The sequence below is a fragment of the Stegostoma tigrinum genome, chromosome 6, assembly GCF_030684315.1.
Source record: "Stegostoma tigrinum isolate sSteTig4 chromosome 6, sSteTig4.hap1, whole genome shotgun sequence".
Taxonomy (NCBI): Eukaryota; Metazoa; Chordata; class Chondrichthyes; order Orectolobiformes; family Stegostomatidae; genus Stegostoma; species Stegostoma tigrinum.
Genome location: NC_081359.1, coordinates 3,764,675 through 3,782,608, shown reverse-complemented (window position 1 = coordinate 3,782,608; position 17,934 = coordinate 3,764,675). Strand labels below are relative to the sequence as shown.

Genomic DNA, 17,934 nt, shown 5'->3' with positions numbered 1-17,934 from the left:
ACAATGATGTTCGTGAGGGAATTCCGGGAATTTGACTCAAAGGCTCTGAAGTTATGATGATATATTTCCAAGTCACAATGGTGAATGTCATTAAGGAGAACTTGCAGGTAGTGATGCTCCCAAATATCCTTTGTTTTATATGGTTGTGATCATGGGCTTGGGGTGTGCAATGTAGTCTTGATGAATTTCTGCAGGGTGTCTTGTAGAGAGAACACACTGCTACTGTTAGTTCTGGATGAGTATGTGTAGGTGTAGTGCAAATCAACTGGGCTGTTTTGTCATGGATGGTGTCAAGCTTCTTGAGTGTTGGCACCGCACCCATCCAGAAAATGGGCCTGACTTGTGCCTCGAAGAATCCTGCACTGAATTTAGGGAGTTGGGAGGTGAATTACTTGTCATGGGGATTCCGTGCCTCCGATCTGCTCGTTTAGCCACAGTGTTTGTGTGACTAATCCAGTTCAGTTTCTGGACAGTGGTAAGCCCCAGGATGTTGATAGTGGGGCAATTCAGAGAGGGAAATGCTATTTAATGTTGCCATTTAATGTCAAAGAGCAATGGCTGGGTGCTGTCTTTTTGTAGAAGGTCATTGCATGGCACGTGCGTACTTGAATATTTCTTGGCACTCTCAGCCATAACCTGGATATTGTCCAGGTGTGGCTTTTTTGGACAGGGCTGTATCAGTATCTGAGGATTACAAATGGTGCTGAACATTATGCAATCATCAGCAAACGTCCCAACTTCAGACCTCATGATGGATAGAAAGTTATTTATAAAGTACCTGAAGATGGTTGGGCCTAGGACACAAGCAAAAATGTTTAAATATTTTATGTGAATTTTTAAATGGGTTTATGGATTTATAGTACCAATCTTATTGGGGATTAGAGTCGGTTAATTGAGAAAGCAAATGGTCACAAAATAAAACCATTTTAGCAATAGGGCTATTTCAACAGCTGCTTATTAGCTTTGAAAAAAGTTGACTAATTTATTTGAGTGAGTTTGTGAAATCTACAATGTTGAAAGGTGTACTGCTTTGTGATGGTTGGTTATTCATATCTCTGTCGTTTGACTATCACACGAGATACTGGAAATTTCAGTAAATCAATGGTTATTTGTTATAAATCTCATTTTTAAGTCAGATGGAAATTCCCCATGTATGACAAGTGTGTGCCAGCTGCAAGAACACTTTGGTACAGGAAAATGTTCTGTGACAGATTGATGATATCTTTTTGGTCTGGACAGACTGTGTAGGTATATGCAAAAAAGATGGTCTATTTGAGCCTCAATTTTCAATGTTATGCTTTTAAAAATCTCTACTTTTAAGTGTAGAGAGATAATTCAGAATAATTCACTGTAATTTTTATTAGTTGCTACCAATGTTGTTTCCGCAGATAATGCTACATTGATTGATTTTTTTCATTATGTTACAATATATTTTACTGTCTTATGAGAATTATAAGGTTCTTTACACTCTGACAATATCAAACCAACTGATTAGTATTCTTTGTAGAAATCTTCAACAGCACATGGAAAAAGGAGCTACTGCCTCCTGATATCTTGTAAGAAGAGATTTGCAACTACCAAGAAGAATTCCACTGTCCAGTATATTTCATTCAGAATCTGATCTTCTGAACCTAGGAATATTCTGGACAAAAGTGAGTGGCAAAGTCTTTTTCTATGTTAATACTATTTTCTTTTAGATATATTGCTTTTCAATTTTTTCACTTGGCTCCAAAATGGGATTTATAATAGTGCAATTCTTTCCATGTTTATTTCAATACTTATTTTTGCCTGAATTCCACTTAAATTTGTAACTACTCAACAGGCCAGATAACCAATCTGACAAAAGCTCCACTTAGAATATTAACTGATCTGTTTTCTTCAAAGAAGATGCCAGAAATGATGAGAGCTTCCAACATTTTCAGATTCAGATTTTTAACTTCTGTAACAGTTTTTTTGTACATTTTTAACCATGGGATCACCTGCTGTCAGCCTGTCAAGTCTACTTGACATCAATGCAAGATGAACAAAAACAGAATGGGAAAATTTGTGAAGCGAGAACGCCAGTGAACTATTTCAGAATGTTAGAGCATGGTGCTAACAATACCATAATCTTCAGTTCAAGCCTCAATATTGGCTGGTATCGTTTTTCGTCCTGAGACCAATGAACATTCAATGCTATGTTAGTTCTGGGCTCACAGGCAGAAAAGTGGAGTTGAGGATGTTGTAAAATGCATTCTAACCACAGTCTTCCTGCTGGCAGATCAATCTGGTACATCTTCTCTACCCAAGTGCTTACTTGGTAAGGATCTGGAGCATTCCCTTGGTTTGATGTGGTCAGGGAAAACCACATGGTTACCAGACATGAAGAGGCTCTTGTCTGAAACATATGCATTGTGTAAATTAGTAGCAACTAGGTATAGCTTGCAGTGGTATCACAGGCATTGTTAGTGATTCTACGTGGGAGTCCTCAATTTTAGTTCTTACTCCTTCAAAATCCAAAACTATTCCCCTGCCAGGGTCCATGTGACACCATCATCATAAACGGGGTTGCTTAATGCACTCCTCAATAATGACCCTTTCTGACCTTTACATACCTTCCCCAAAACTGTTCTTATTTTTGTGTACACAATTACATTTTCCTCCTCCAAAGTTTCTGAATTCAACAACTCAAGCAAACTGGAGTTTTCTTTATTTTCCCAGAATTTATTATCTTCAGACTTAAAGATTAGCCGGTGGTCTGGGTTGAAGACGGTTGATTTCATTGGGTCTTAGATGTTTACAGCACAAGAAAGCATTCAGCCCAATGTGGCTGTGACAACCAACCAAGATCTGACTACAAGATAATAAAATGTGAGGCTGGATGAACACAGCAGGCCCAGCAGCATCTCAGGAGCACAAAAGCTGATGTTTCGGGCCTAGACCCTTCATCAGAGAGAGGGATGGGGTGAGGGTTCTGGAATAAATAGGGACAGAGGGGGAGGCGGACCGAAGATGGAGAGAAAAGAAGATAGGTGGAGAGGAGAGTATAGGTGGGGAGGTAGGGAGGGGATAGGTCAGTCCAGGGAAGACGGACAGGTCAAGGAGGTGGGATGAGGTTAGTAGGTAGGAAATAGAGGTGCGGCTTGGGGTGGGAGGAAGGGATGGGTGAGAGGAAGAACAGGTTAGGGAAGCAGAGACAGGTTGGACTGGTTTTGGGATGCAGTGGGTGGAGGGGAAGAGCTGGACTGGTTGTGTGGTGCAGTGGGGGGGAGGGGACGAACTGGGCTGGTTTAGAGATGCAGTGGGGGAAGGGGAGATTTTGAAACTGGTGAAGTCCACATTGATACCATTGGGCTGCAGGGTTCCCAAGCGGAATATGAGTTGCTGTTCCTGCAACCTTCGGGTGGCATCATTGTGGCACTGCAGGAGGCTCATGATGGACATGTCATCTAAAGAATGGGAGGGGGAGTGGAAATGGTTTGCGACTGGGAGGTGCAGTTGTTTAGTGCGAACCGAGCGGAGGTGTTCTGCAAAGCGGTCCCCGAGCCTCCGCTTGGTTTCCCTAATGTAGAGGTAGCCACACCGGGTACAGCGGATGCAGTATACCACATTGGCAGATGTGCAGGTGAACCTCTGCTTAATGTGGAAAGTCATCTTGGGGCCTGGGACAGGGGTGAGAGAGGAGGCGTGGGGGCAAGTGTAGCATTTCCTGCGCTTCAGGGGAAGGTGCCGGGTGTGGTGGGGTTGGAGGGCAGTGTGGAGCGAACAAGGGAGTCATGGAGAGAGTGGTGTCTCTGGAAAGCAGACAGGGGTGGGGATGGAAAAATGTCTTGGGTGGTGGGGTCGGATTGTAGATGGCGGAAGTGTCGAAGGATAATGCGTTGTATCCGGAGGTTGGTGGGGCGGTGTGTGAGAACGAGGGGGATCCTCTTTGGCCGGTTGTGGCGGGAGCGGGGTGTGAGGGATGTGTTGCGGGAAATGCGGGAGATGCGGTCAAGGGCATTCTCGACCACTGTGGGGGGAAAGTTGCGGTCCTTGAAGAACTTGGACATCTGGGAAGTGCGGGAGTGGAATGCCTCATCCAGGGAGCAGATGCGGCGGAGGTGGAGGAATTGGGAATAGGGGATGGAATTTTTGCAGGAAGGTGGGTGGGAGGAGGTGTATTCTAGGTAGCTGTGGGTGTCAGTGGGCTTGAAATAGACATCAGTTACAAGCTGGTTGCCGGAGATGGAGACTGAGAGATCCAGGAAGGTGAGGGATGTGCTGGAGGTGGCCCAGGTGAACTGAAGGTTGGGGTGGAAGGTGTTGATGAAGTGGATGAACTGTTCGAGCTCCTCTGGGGAGCAAGAGGCAGCGCCGATACAGTCATCAATGTAACAGAGGAAGAGGTGGGGTTTGGGGCCTGTGTAGGTGCGGAAGAGGGACTGTTCCACGTAACCTACAAAGAGGCAGGCATAGCTGAGGCCCATGCGGGTGCCCACGGCCACCTCTTAGTCTGTAGGAAGTGGGAGGAATCGAAAGAGAAGTTGTTGAGGGTGAGGACGAGTTCGGCTAGGTGGATGAGGGTGTCGGTGGAGGGGGACTGGTCGGGCCTGTGGGACAGGAAGAAGCGGAGCAACTCATATTCCGCTTGGGAACCCTGCAGCCCAATGGTATCAATGTGGACTTCACCAGCTTCAAAATCTCCCCTTCCCCCACCGCATCCCAAAACTAGCCCAGTTCGTCCCCGGAATTACATGTAGTTCTGCTATAATGTATGTTTTGTTAATGTGAATTGGCTGGAATGTGACTGATGAAGAGTGAACGCTGTTTGGATAACACGAACTTCCTGCTGTACAGGTGTAGCGATTTCCCTATAGCGCATTTTCTGTAGCATGAGGTCACGCAAAGACACAACTATCACGTTGTAGGAGAACTACCTGTAATTCCGTTTTTCAGCCCTTGGGCCATAGCCGTGGAGGCTGTAGTAAAGCAATTGACTATCTATGTAGTGCTTAAATGTTACAAGAGTTTCTGACTCGACCCTCTTTCAGACAGAGTTGCAGACTGCTAACACCCTCTAAATTAGAAACCTGGTTCCACAACTTTCCATTCAGCTTACCTTGAATCTATGCTCACTCGTTATTGTTCCCTCTACTAACGCTAAGCAATGCCTTTTTTTTCTAGCCTATCTGAGTCCCTCATAATGTGATACACTTCTATCAGGTCCTTTGTCAAGTTTGCTGTTCCAAAGAATACAACTCCAGCCTGTATAATTTTTTATTCATCTGTGGGATACTATGGGTATCACTGGCTCAGACAGAATTTCTTGCCCATCCCTAGTTGCCTGCGAGAGGGGGTGGTGAGCTGACTTCTTGAACCGCTGCAGTCCTCCTGCTGTGAGGTGACGCACGATGCCATTAAGGAAGGAATTCCAGTGACAATGAAGGAATGAGTGGTTTGGTGTGGAATTTGAAGACGATGATGTCCCCATATCTCTGCAGCCCTTGTTCTTCTAGACAGAAGTGGTCATGGATTTGGAAGGTGCTGTCTGAGGATCTTTGGTGAATTTCTGCACTGTATCTTGCAGATAGTACACACTGCTCCTACTGAGAGTCAATGGTGGAGGGAGTGCATGCTTGTGGATGTCATGCCAATCAAGCACGCTGCTTTGTCCTGGATGGTGTCAAGCTTCTTGAGAGTTATTGGGGTGGCACTTATCCAGGCAAGTGGGGAGGATTCCATCACACTCCTGACTTGTGCCTTGTAGACGGCAGGCAGGCAGGCTGGCTTTAGGGAGTCAGGTGGTAAATTACTCGACGCAGTATTTTTAGCCTCTGCCCTGCTCTTGTAGACACTGTGTTTGTGTGGTGAGTCCTGTCGACTTTCTGGTCAATGCTAACCCCAGGGTGTTGATAGCTGAGAATTCAGTGGTGGTGTCTGTAATGGTCTGGAAGGAAGTCGAAGTGAACTGTTTCAGTTCAGCTCAGAGGAATGGGCTTACGATGGAAAATTTTGTAATTCACAGCTAATTTCAGGAATGGCATATGGTGAGACCATGGAATGGTGCAGTAGATGTTGCTTTTCTAATTTGGCACTGAAGGTCTTTGGGTCATTATTTTGCATCCTGCCATGTACCTGGGAACAGTTAATGATAACACTGGCCTTAAGGAGGAAGATTAGATTAAGCTACCCACTACTTCAAAGTAACACCATTGAATGTCAAGGGGCAGTGGTTAGATTGTCTCTTATTGGTGATGGTCATACTGGAACTTGTGTGGCACAAATGTCACTTGCCGTTTGTCAGCCCAAGCCTGGATATTGTCCAGATCTTGTTACATTTGAACATGGACTGCTTCAGAATCTGAGGACTCACGAATTGTGTGGAACATTGCGCAATGATCGGCGAACATCCCCACTTTCTGATCACATGATGGAGGGAAAGTCATCGATGAAGCAGTGAAGATGGTTTGGCCAAAGACACTACCCTGAGGAACTCCTTTCGAGATGCCCTGGTGCTGAAATCACCGACCTCCAACAACAACGACCATCTTATTATGGTATGAATCTAACCACTAGAGAGTTTGCCCCGAATACCCATTGATTCCAATAGTGCTAGGGCTCCTTGATGCCATGCTCAGCTGAATGCAGCCTTAATGTCAAGGGCTGTCACTCTCACCTTACCTCTGGAATTCAGCTCTTTTGTGCATGTTTGAACCAAGGTTGTAATGAGGTCAGGAGCTGAGTGGCCCTGACTAAACCTAAACTGGGTGTCACTGAGCAGGTTATTGCTGAGCAGGTGCTGCTTGATAGCACTGTTTATGACACATTCTACCACTTTACAATGATTGAGAGTAGACTGATGGGGTGGTAATTGGTTGGGCTGGACTTATCCAGTTTTTTTTTTATGTACAGGACAAACCTGGGCTATATTCAACATTGTCGGGTAGATGCCAGTGTTGCAGCTGTACTGGAGGAGCTTGGCTATGGGAGCAGCAAGTTCTGGAGCACAAGCTTTCAGTACTGTTGCCAGGGCTGTCAGGGCCCATAGTCATTGCAGTATCCAGCATCCCCACTGTTGCTTGATATCACACGGAGTGAGTCGAATTGGATAAAAACTGGTATCTGTAATGCTGGGGAACCACTGAAGGAGCCTGAGATAAATCATTCTCTTTGCACATCTGAGAAAAGATTGCTACGAATGCTTTAGACTTATCTTTTGCACTATTGTGCTGGGCTCTTGCATCATTGAGGATGGGGATATTTGAGGATCCTTCTCCTCCGGTTGTTTAATCTCTACCGCCTTTCGTGACTGGATGTGCACGAATGCAGAGCTTAGATCTAATCCGTTGGTTGTGCAATCACTTAGCTCTGTCTATCAGTTGCTGCTGATCTGTTTAACATGCAAGTAGCCCTGTTTGGTGGTTTCACTGGGTTGACACTTCATCTTCAGATACTCCTGGTGCTGCGCCTGGCATGCCCTTTTGCACTCTCCATTGAACCAGGGTTGATATCCTGGCTTAGTGGTAATGACAGAATGAAGAATGTATCAGACCATGAGTTGTAGATTGTGCTGGAGTCCAATTCTGCTGCCATTGAAGGCCCACATGCCCTCAGGGATGTCTGGTCCTGAGTTGCTAGATCGATACAAAGTCTGTCCCACTTAGCATGGTGATAGTGCCATACGAGATGATGGAGGTTATTCTTCATGTGAAGGTGAGACTCCGTCTCCACAAGGACTATGTGGTGGCCCCTCTTACTGATACTGTATGGACAGATGCATCTGCAGCTGAAAGACTGGTGAGGATGAGGTCACGTTTGTTTTTCCCTCTTGTTGATTCTCTCACCACCGGCCATGGATCCAGTCTAGCAGCTATGTCCTTTCGGACCTGACCAGCTCAATCAGTAGTAATGCTGCTGAGCAATTCTCTTTGGTGGGCATTGAAATCCTCTATCAAGAGTACATTTTGTGCCCTTGCCTTCTTCAGTGCTTTCTCTAAGTGCTGTTCAACATGGACGAGTACGGATTCATCAGCTGAGGGAGGACTGTATGTGGTAATTAGCAGGAGATTTCCTTGCCCGTGTGTAACCTAAATCCATGAGCCTTCACAGGGTCTGAAGTCAAATTTGAGGACTCCCTCCTACTGTACCACCCGTTCTGTTGGGTCTGCCCTGCTGTTGAGACAGGGCAGACTCAGGGATGGCGATGGTGGTGTCTAGGCTATTGTCTGTAAAGTATGATTCTGTGAGTGTGACTATGTCAGGCTTTTGCCTGACTAGTCTGTGAGACAGCTCTCCCAATTTTGGCACTAACCCCCCCAGATATTAGTAAGGAAGAGTTTGCAGTGGTTGACAAGGCTGTTTCTGCCATCGTCTTTTTAGTCCCCTTACTTGAGGAGGAATATAGTTGAATTGCAGGCAGGTAGAGGTAGATTGATTCAAGAGATGAGGGGATTTTGTCTTATGAAGAGATTTTGAACATACACTCTAATTGAGTTGCGGAAAATACTATGAGGTTTATAAAGAAGGAATGGAAAGAATATTTTCTCATGTAGGGCAATCTAGAATGAGAGATCATAGTTTTAGGATAAGGGGTGGCAGATTTGAAACAGAGACAAGGAGAAATTATTTCTCTCAAATCATCATGAGTCTGCGGAAATCACTATCCAAGAATGATGTGGGTACTGGGTCATTGAGTAAATTTAAGAAGGATATAGACAGATTTTTCATTAGTGATGGGTTGAAGGGTTATGGAACGTGAGCAGGAAAGTAGGGTTGAGGCTGTGATGAGATCAGATATGATGGTGATTAATGGCAGCGCAGGCTCGAGGGGCTGAATTGCCTACTCCTGTCCCTGAGTTCCTATATACTAAAAGTAGGTGTTGAGGTGAGATATAATGTCATCAGATACCATCCCAATTAGTTGCAAAACTGTACTTACTTTTCAGCTTCTGATTTAATAACCAGTTTGTCAGTAAGTGTTTATCTGAAGAATTGCTATCTCTAAGATATCCAATTCTGTGTTCTATTTGGTCCATTAATACGGCATCATCATATTGGATGGGGCTTAATGCACTTATCAGCATTTACTCTTTCAGGGCCTGACATGACAGAGGCCATGATCAGATCAGCCATGAACACATGTGAATGCTGGAATAGAATCAAAAAGTGGATGGCCTACTCTACCTCCTATTTCTTATGTTCTTCCCCACATCTGCAATTCTTCTGTGTAAAAATGCTTCACTTTCAAAATAGTATTGTTAAATTGACATCATTTTACTAACATACATTTTAAAATGAGCTCTTGATGATTTAGCAAAGTCATGTTACCATTGATAAAATCTCTAGCATAATTTATTATTACTTAACATACTAATTTAAACTTAACTTTGTATTTAATTTTTGATGATAGTTAATATAATAGGCACTTATGAACATATTACTTTCTGAACAGCTGAGCATGCTAACTTCATAAAGATTACAATTCCAATTTTTTTCTTTCTATGTTGCATCTTTCTTCCTTTTTCAAAATTGTTATACTTCAGGAAAGGCACCAGCATAAAAGGCTTAATACTGGCTGATGGTGAAGTGATTAAAACGTGAAATACAAACAATGTTTTCCTGCTCAGAGATAATGGAAACTGCAGATGCTGGAGAATCCAAGATAACAAAGCGTGAAACTGGATGAACACAGCAGGCCAAGCAGCATCTCAGGAGCACAAAAGCTGACGTTTTGAGCCTAGACCCTTCATCAGAGAGGGGGATGGGGTGAGGGTTCTGGAATAAATAGGGAGAGAGGGGGAGGTGGACCGGAGATGGAGAGAAAAGAAGATAGGTGGAGAGGAGAGTATAGGTGGGGAGGTAGGGAGGGAATAGGTCAGTCCGGGGAGGACGGACAGGTCAAGGAGGTGGGATAAGGTTAGTAGGTAGGAAATGGAGGTGTGGCTTGAGGTGGGAGGAGGGGATAGTGAGAGGAAGTACAGGTTAAGGAGGCAGGGACAAGCTGGGCTGGTTTTGGGATGCAGTGGGGGAAAGGAACGAGCTTGGCTGGTTTGGGATGCAGTGGGGGAAGGGGAGATTTTGAAGCTTGTGAAGGTCACATTGATACCGTTGGGCTGCAGGGTTTCCAAGCGGAATATGAGTTGCTGTTCCTGCAACCTTTGGGTGGCATCATTGTGGCACTGCCAGGAGGCCCATGATGGACATGTCGTCTAAGGAATGGGAGGGGGAGTTGAAATGGTTCGCGACTGGGAGGTGCAATTGTTTATTGCGAACTGAGTGGAGGTGTTCTGCAAAGCGGTCCCCAAGCCTCCGCTTGGTTTCCCCAATGTAGAGGAAGTCACACCGGATACAGTGGATACAGTATACCACATTGGCAGATGTGCAGGTGAACATCTGCTTAATATGGAAAGTCATCTTGTGCCTGGGATAGGGGTGAGGGAGGAGGTGTGGGGGCAAGTGTAGCACTTCCTGCGGTTGCAGGGGAAGGTGCTGGGTGTGGTGGGGTTGGAGGGCAGTGTGGAGCGAACAAGGGAGTCACGGAGAGAGTGGTCTCTCCGGAAAGCAGACAGGGGTGGGGATGGAAAAATGGCTTGGGTGGTGGGGTCGGATTGTAGATGGCGGAAGTGTCGGAGGATGATGCGTTGTATCCGGAAGTTGGTGGGGGGTGGTCTGTGAGAACGAGGGGGATCCTCTGGGGGCAGTTGTTGCGGGAGCGGGGTGTGAGGAATGTGTTGCGGGAAATGCAGGATACGCCGTCAAGGGTGTTCTCGACCACTGCGGGGGGGGAGGGGCAAGTTGCAGTCCTTGAAGAACTTGGACATCTGGGATGTGCGGGAGTAGAATGCCTCATCCTGGGAGCAGATGCGGTGGAGGCAAATGAATTGGGAATAGGGGATGGAATTTTTGCAGGAGGGTGGGTGGGAGGAGGTGTATTCTAGGTAGCTGTGGGAGTCGGTGGGCTTGAAATGGACTTCAGTTTCTAGCTGGTTACCTGAGATGGAGACAGAGAGGTCCAAGAAGGTGAGGGACGTGTTGGAGATGGCCCAGGTGAACCTGAGGTTGGGGTGGAAGGTGTTGGTGAAGTGGATGAACTGTTCGAGCTCCTCTTGGGAGCAAGAGGTGGTGCCGATACAGTCATCAATGTAACGGAGGAAGAAGTGGGGTTTGGGGCCTGTGTAGGTGCAGAAGAGGGACTGTTCCACGCAACCTACAAAGAGGCAGGCATAGCTTGGGCCCACGTGGGTATCCATAGCCACCCCCTTTGTCTGTCGGAAGTGGGGAGAAGCGAAAGAGAAGTTGTTGAGGGTGAGGACAAGTTCAGCTAGGCAGATGAGGGTGTCGATGGAGGGTGACTGGTCAGGCCTGCAGGACGGGAAGAAGCGGAGGGCCTTGAGGCCATCTGCATGAGGCATACAGGTGTATAGGGACTGGACGTCTATGGTGAAAATGAGGTGTTGGGGGCCAGGGAATTGGAAGTTCTGGAGAAGGTAGAGGGCGTGGGTGGTGTCACGGACGTAGGTAGGGAGTTCCTGGACCAAAGGGGAGAAAATGGAGTCCAGATAGGTGGAGATGAGTTCGGTGGGGCAGGAGCAGGCTGAGACAATGGGTCGACCAGGTGGGTTTGTGGATTTTGGGAAGGAGATAGAAACGGGCCGTGCGGGTTTGGGGAACGATGGGGTTGGAGGCTGTGGGTGGGAGGTCCCCTGAGGTGATGAGGTCGTGAATGGTGTTGGAGATGATGGTTTGGTGCTCGGGGGTGGCGTCGGAGAGTTGGCGATTGGCCTCAGCGATGTAGATGTCAGTGCACCATACTACCACTGCGCCTCCCTTGTCTGCGGGTTTGATGGTGAGGTTAGGGTTGGAGTGGAGGGATGGAGGGCTGTCTGTTCTGCGGGGGAGAAGTTGGGGTGGGTGAGAGGGGTGGAGAGGTTGAGGCGATTGATGTCTCAACGGTAGTTGGAGATGAAGAGGTCGAGGGACGGTAGGAGGCCCGGGCGTGTTGTCCAAGAGGAGGACTTGTGTTGGAGGTGGGTGAAGGGGTCAGAGAAGGGAGGGTTGGGCTCCCTGTTAAAGAAGTAAGCGTGGAGGCGGAGGCGGCGAAATGTTTTCCTGCTAATAGGTTGTATAGAAAGATTAGTATTACCTATTAGAACTGAATGAAATATAAGGTATTCCTGAGATAATGTGCTATCAGTAAGTTAAAAGACCTTTGTACTGCCGCTGTTCTATGTTAATTATACATCCATAGGCATGTAGTTATTTTCCTATAAATATAACATTATTTGTTGTTATCACAGATTTTCCAAAATAGAGATTAAATCAGGTCACACAGATATTTCCAACTGACAGTGCAATAGTCTATCAGCAAAATTCTGTGGATATTGGAAATTTGAGATATGAACAGAAAATACAGAAATAGCAGTATTGGCAGCATCTGTGAAGGAAGAAGCAGGGTTTATGATTCAATTTATGACTGTACTTTGGAATGGCTTCAGGACTGAAGTCTTGAGCAAAATGTTTTATTTTCTATAGTCCCTGACTATGCTTATCACATTACTGTTATGCTTATTGCACAGTATAATAAATAACAACTTTCTAAAATACAAGTAAACTTTCCTGCAAGTTATCAAACCACCATTCCAAATAACCATTCTCGTTTAAAAAGAAAAGAAAACTTAATAACATTGTAGGACTGAGACGTGATGCCTAGCTGAATATAATCATTGACCTCAGTAAGCCCAGAGAAGAGGGAAATCAAATAGGTGGATTTGACAGACCCCTGGCAACTGTTGAAATGGGTGATTGGAAAAGAGGTCCAGTAGCAGACCCACTAAAAGGACCCATTAATGGGAAAAAAACATTCAATAAATATGCATAGGAACAGATCATTGAATCCCTAGAGTATAGAAATAGGCCATTCAGCTCATTGAATCCTGCACTTACCCTCTGAGGAGCATCCCAACCAGAACCAGGTGCTCACTCTATCTCCATAACCCCACATTTATCATGGCTAATCCACGTATCTTGTTCATTGCTAGACAATATAGGCAATCTAACATGGCCAATCCACCTATCTGCATATTGTTGAACTGTGGGAGGAAACCAGAGCACCCGGAGGAAGCCCACACAGACACAGGGAGAACATGCAAACTCCACACAGACAGTCACCGAAGGCTGGAATTGAACTTAGATCCCTGGTGCTGTGAGGTCACAGTGCTGACCAGGCCGCCTCTTCATATAACATCTAATTTTGTGAAATTTCGAGACAAAATGACAAGGGAAACCCTCTGATGAACAACATTCATTCATCCTGAAAATAATCATTTCCTTAAATGAAATCTCACAATATACAAAACAAATTTCATTATTTTTCATCTTCAATATCAAGTTTTACAAAATCATTGCTAGTCTGAGAAAGTGTAGTTGTGTACTTCCGCAGTGCACCATGGCTCAGCCAATGCAACTTATATTCCAATATTGTCATAATCCTGACCTTGTCGACTTTGCCTTTGAGTGGCTGACGACCATATCCGGTCAATGAACTTCAATATCTCTGATCAAAGAAAACCGAAGAGGTCAGGCCAACCAAGAACAGCAAGTCAATTCTATTATAAATCACTAACGGGTAACAAAAATATTTTCCATTTTGGACACAAGGATATATCTTTCCTACATTAGTAAAGTGTATAGAAAAATGTGGTCCATAGGTTCCCCTACAATATGCAAAAATTGTGCCTCAATTCATGCCAAAACATAGCACCAACTATTATACATTATACTAATACCTCCATCATCCACAACATCAATATCCCCCAGATATTTGCTCCCAATCCGAGTCATGAGACTCATATGATATCCTAGCTTGCCACACCCATTTCAGGAAAAAATGTCTTGAATGTTACAATTTTAGCTCTAAATGATGGTGGCAGTATAAACTTGGGTCCGTAGATAGCACTCTGTACTTATATACAGAGACATCCTTCTAGATATAAAACTCAATGTTTAATCTGATTTCATAATGATCTTATTAATTTGCAGCATGACTGCACTGTATATCTGTAAATCTAGATTCCTTTGCTTAAGTCCTACTGCACTTAAATGCTTATTATTCAAGCATCATCTTATTAAATGCACCATCTCACTTTTCTGCATTGAAACACGTCATTTGACAATTCCACATCCATTTATGAAAGCCTTTTTGTATTGTGCTGAATTCTTCATTAGTATTAATTATTGTCCCCAAATTGACCTGTGTAAGATTTAAATTGTACTTTTGATTTCTGCATCCAATCAATATTAATATAAATCGTGAACAACAGTATCCAACTTGGGCATCTTGGGAGCCCTCTCCCTACACAACTAAAAACTGCGGAGGTAGGTGAATTAAAAAATCTAAAAACTGAAATTTGACAGACTTTGTTTGGGCAAAAGTATTAAAGTTTACTTAAGACAGAGAAGATACAGCTAAGCTACAGATCGCCCATGATTTAATTGAATGGTGGAATGGGTTTAACTGAATGAATAAAAACCAAAAGAACTACAGATGCTGTAAATCAGGAACAAAAACAGAAGTTGCTGGAAAGCTCAGGAGGTCTGGCAGCATCTGTGAAGAAAACAATTGGAGTTAATGTTTCGGGTCCAGTGACCCTTCCTTTCCAGCAACTTCTGTTTTAATTGAATGAACGGCTTGCTCCTGTTTCCACGTTACCTAAACACGAGTGAGTAGTGCAAAAGAAACATTTCTGGAATTTTGATTTACACAGGATGAAAGGACTGTGTGACATTAATACAATACAGAACCAATGAAAAGAAGATTCACATAGTCAAACAGAAACTACATGCAACAAAAGAAAATGCGCGGTGAGAATAAATATGAAAATGTTAGCTCAACAGTAAAGAAATTTGTCAGTGGCGGTAATATTTAGCTTTGTTATTGACTCTTACTGGCTTCTTATTGGATTATTTTCTCTGTGCGGAATCACACAGGCTAAATGTAGTACTGAATAAGGTTTGCATGGAGATAGTAGGAACTGCCTAAGCTGGAGAATCTGAGATAACACGGTGTGAAGCTGGATGAAGACAGCAGGCCCAGCAACATTAGAGGAGCAGGAAAGCTGACGTTTCGGGTCAAGATTTCTGAAGAAGGGTCTTGACCTGAAACGTCAGCTTTCCTGCTCTCTGATGCTGCTTGGCCTCCAAGGTTTACATGGAGTTGTTTTAACTTTAGGTATAACCATATAACGTAGAGACATGATGGTTCTTATACAGCAGGGGTAAGAGAAAAGTATAACACAAAATGAATCATCAGGTTTTGAATTCAATCTCCTACAGAAATACATTGCTGTCCTCTGTCAACATAACCAAGTATCTGAGCATAAGCACAAGGATGCAAGAATGTTACTTTTAATAGTTCTACGCAATGATCGACAAAATGTTCAATGATTGGTTACAACTGCCTTTTACTTCAGCCAAAATGCAATTTGTTGCTTCTTGGGTTGAGTTAAACTTAGAACAAACCGCTTTGAGAATATTCTTGATACTATGGTTCCTTTACATCAACAGAGCACTCTCAGCAAAGTGCCTCCAATTTATAAAGACTGAAATTAAAGAAGAGATGACGTAACAATGCCAAAGTAGAAGTGCATTTTGAGGTTGAGTGAACTAAATAAGGTACAGTTTTCTAAAGTACAAATAGAATTCTAGAAAAGGCAGTGAACACAAAATTGGGATGAATTCAATCTATTCTTTTCACGATAATCAAATGATTGTAGTGCACATTCAAGCAAATTAGCTGATGTCAGCCAAAAAGATTAAATATTTCCCTTCTTTTCTTTTGTTTTTTAAAGGCTAAATGTGTGCATGTTTTTACCTGAATTCTTCTCCAGGAGAAGTCTTTTCTTTCGTTGCCTTTCTCTTTTCTCTTTCTCAACCTTTTCTTTGACTAATTTGGCATGTCTCTGTTTCTCCTCTGCCTCTCTCTGCTTTGAGTTTTCCCTGATAGCTTGCTTTAATGAAAAGAATTAAGATTAAAAGACAATCATATTGAATGGAAGAACAGGTTTGAAGAGATGAATTGCCTATTTCTCTTCCAAATTCTTAGAAAATGTGTCAAAGATGAAACCAAGAACAAAAACGGAGATAACATTCACTGCAATTTCAATTGTGAAGCAATAACCACCTCTGTCACAAATAGTAGCTTCAATTACTTGTTAGGTTAAAGGAAGGGCAGTTTTCGATCTGGGTACTAATTGAAAGTAAGTTCTTATTTTATATTAAAACGTAAGTCAATATAACTATCGGCACTTATGGGTTGGAAACAGTCTGAAAAGGTTAATCCAGAGGAATGTCATCATCCACGATGATGATGTAATATGGATTTGAGGACAGAACATCTTAGGATTTGATAGGACTGAGTTCGGACATGTGATCCTCTCAACATCTCTGTAAGCAAATCTATCACATCAACATATTTGTAAGCAGTATCCACAATGCAATAAACTATAAATGCAGGAACACCATCACAAAATAACTAGAAGATAACAAGCAAGATAAATAAGATGCGGGTGTTCCATTACTGTTGGAGTTTCATGTGCCAAATGAACATACCATGAACATGGTTCGGAAGTTACTTATATCGCTAAAAAGCTCCTCAGCTGTGACTTTCTTTGGATTGATAACAAAATAATGCATCAAATCATGGTAAAGCTTCTCCATGTTTCTGTGCATGATGGCCAGTTTATGGTGCTCTTCCTGGGCATGACGGGCAAATCTGTGATCTATTGTTAAGGAAATGCACAGCTGCTATGACCTTAAAGACAGAAAACATGACAAATAAACAGACAGATATGCTTATAATTTTTATAGTTTGCATTCATCCCAGATTTTTTCTCTTGTGCATCCTTGTTGGAATTTGAGAAAAAGACAAACGTCAATAACGTAATAACACTCTGAGAGCAGGCTCAGAGAATTTTCATGGCTGCATTTGTGACTAACCCATTGAAGAATGAAATATTGCAAGGGTTGGAGGAACAATACTGGTGTCTGTTCATCTTTTGGGCTAATTGAATCCATTAAGTGGCCAAATAGAACTTTACCTCAGCCCTGCTACAGAGTTCCACCCCCAAAACTATTTTATTAGGTGAGGGTGGTTCATGTCGCATTGAAAAATTAGCAACTGTAGTTGCATAGGCTACTGTCAGTCATGTAAGGGGTGCGGTTGTAATAGTGAACCACTTCTCGTTTCCTTGTTCCTGCCGGTGCAGCCCCATTCCAAAATCATTCTTTCCCCTTTATCTTGCATTGCTGGATTCTCAAACTCCGATTCCAACCTGACTTACTAGGGCTTGTCAGCCTGACCCTGGTTTTTATCTCCAGTGATTATCTCGAGTGCAGTTTACCTGTAGTTCTAGCATTAGTCCTAGCAGGAACAGTTGCCGAACAGTTGCCAGCCATCTGACGGCTTGGCAATTCTCAGACATTCAATTTTTGCTCTCTCGAGGAATAAGTCTCACCCCCAGCCTGATAATGGTCAACAGGCTGTTAAGTGACAGCATTGCAGCCAGTTCTCATCTAGGTGGGCACCCATCAAAAGATTTGGGAGCAGAATTAAGCCTTTTGGTCCACGGATTCTGCTTTGCCATTTGATCATGGCTGATATGTTTCTCAACTCCATTCTTCTGCCTTTTCCCCATGATCCTCTTATTAATCAAGAACCTATCATTTTAGCTCAGGTGCAGGACCAGGCACCATAATGCCTTGTAACTCCACGTTTTACAGATGGAGAACACTTTCTTAATATAGTAAAACTTCTCTGTTTTTCAAGAAATTTCCACTGCTTTCCCTTCTAAGGATTAATATTTCCAAAAAGGACTGCTTCTGGCCAATCTGTTCAGATTGAAGAGCTCTGAGATGGAGAGGGATCTGGGTGACCTAGTGCATGAATCAGAGAAAAACTAGTGTGCAGCTTAGGCAATA

At 43.8% G+C, this 17,934-nt stretch overlaps 1 protein-coding gene across 1 annotated transcript in view; it reads right to left on the bottom strand.

Annotated features, from left to right (window-relative positions):
- Positions 1-17,934, bottom strand: part of LOC125453325 (protein diaphanous homolog 3-like) — a 507,084-nt gene that overhangs the window by 87,467 nt on the left and 401,683 nt on the right. Inside the window, exons 24-25 of the mRNA XM_059646411.1 lie at positions 16,567-16,732; positions 15,830-15,965 (exon numbers count right to left, since the gene is read on the bottom strand). Coding sequence (XP_059502394.1) covers positions 15,830-15,965; positions 16,567-16,732 — 302 coding nt within the window. The remainder of the gene's footprint in view (positions 1-15,829; positions 15,966-16,566; positions 16,733-17,934) is intronic.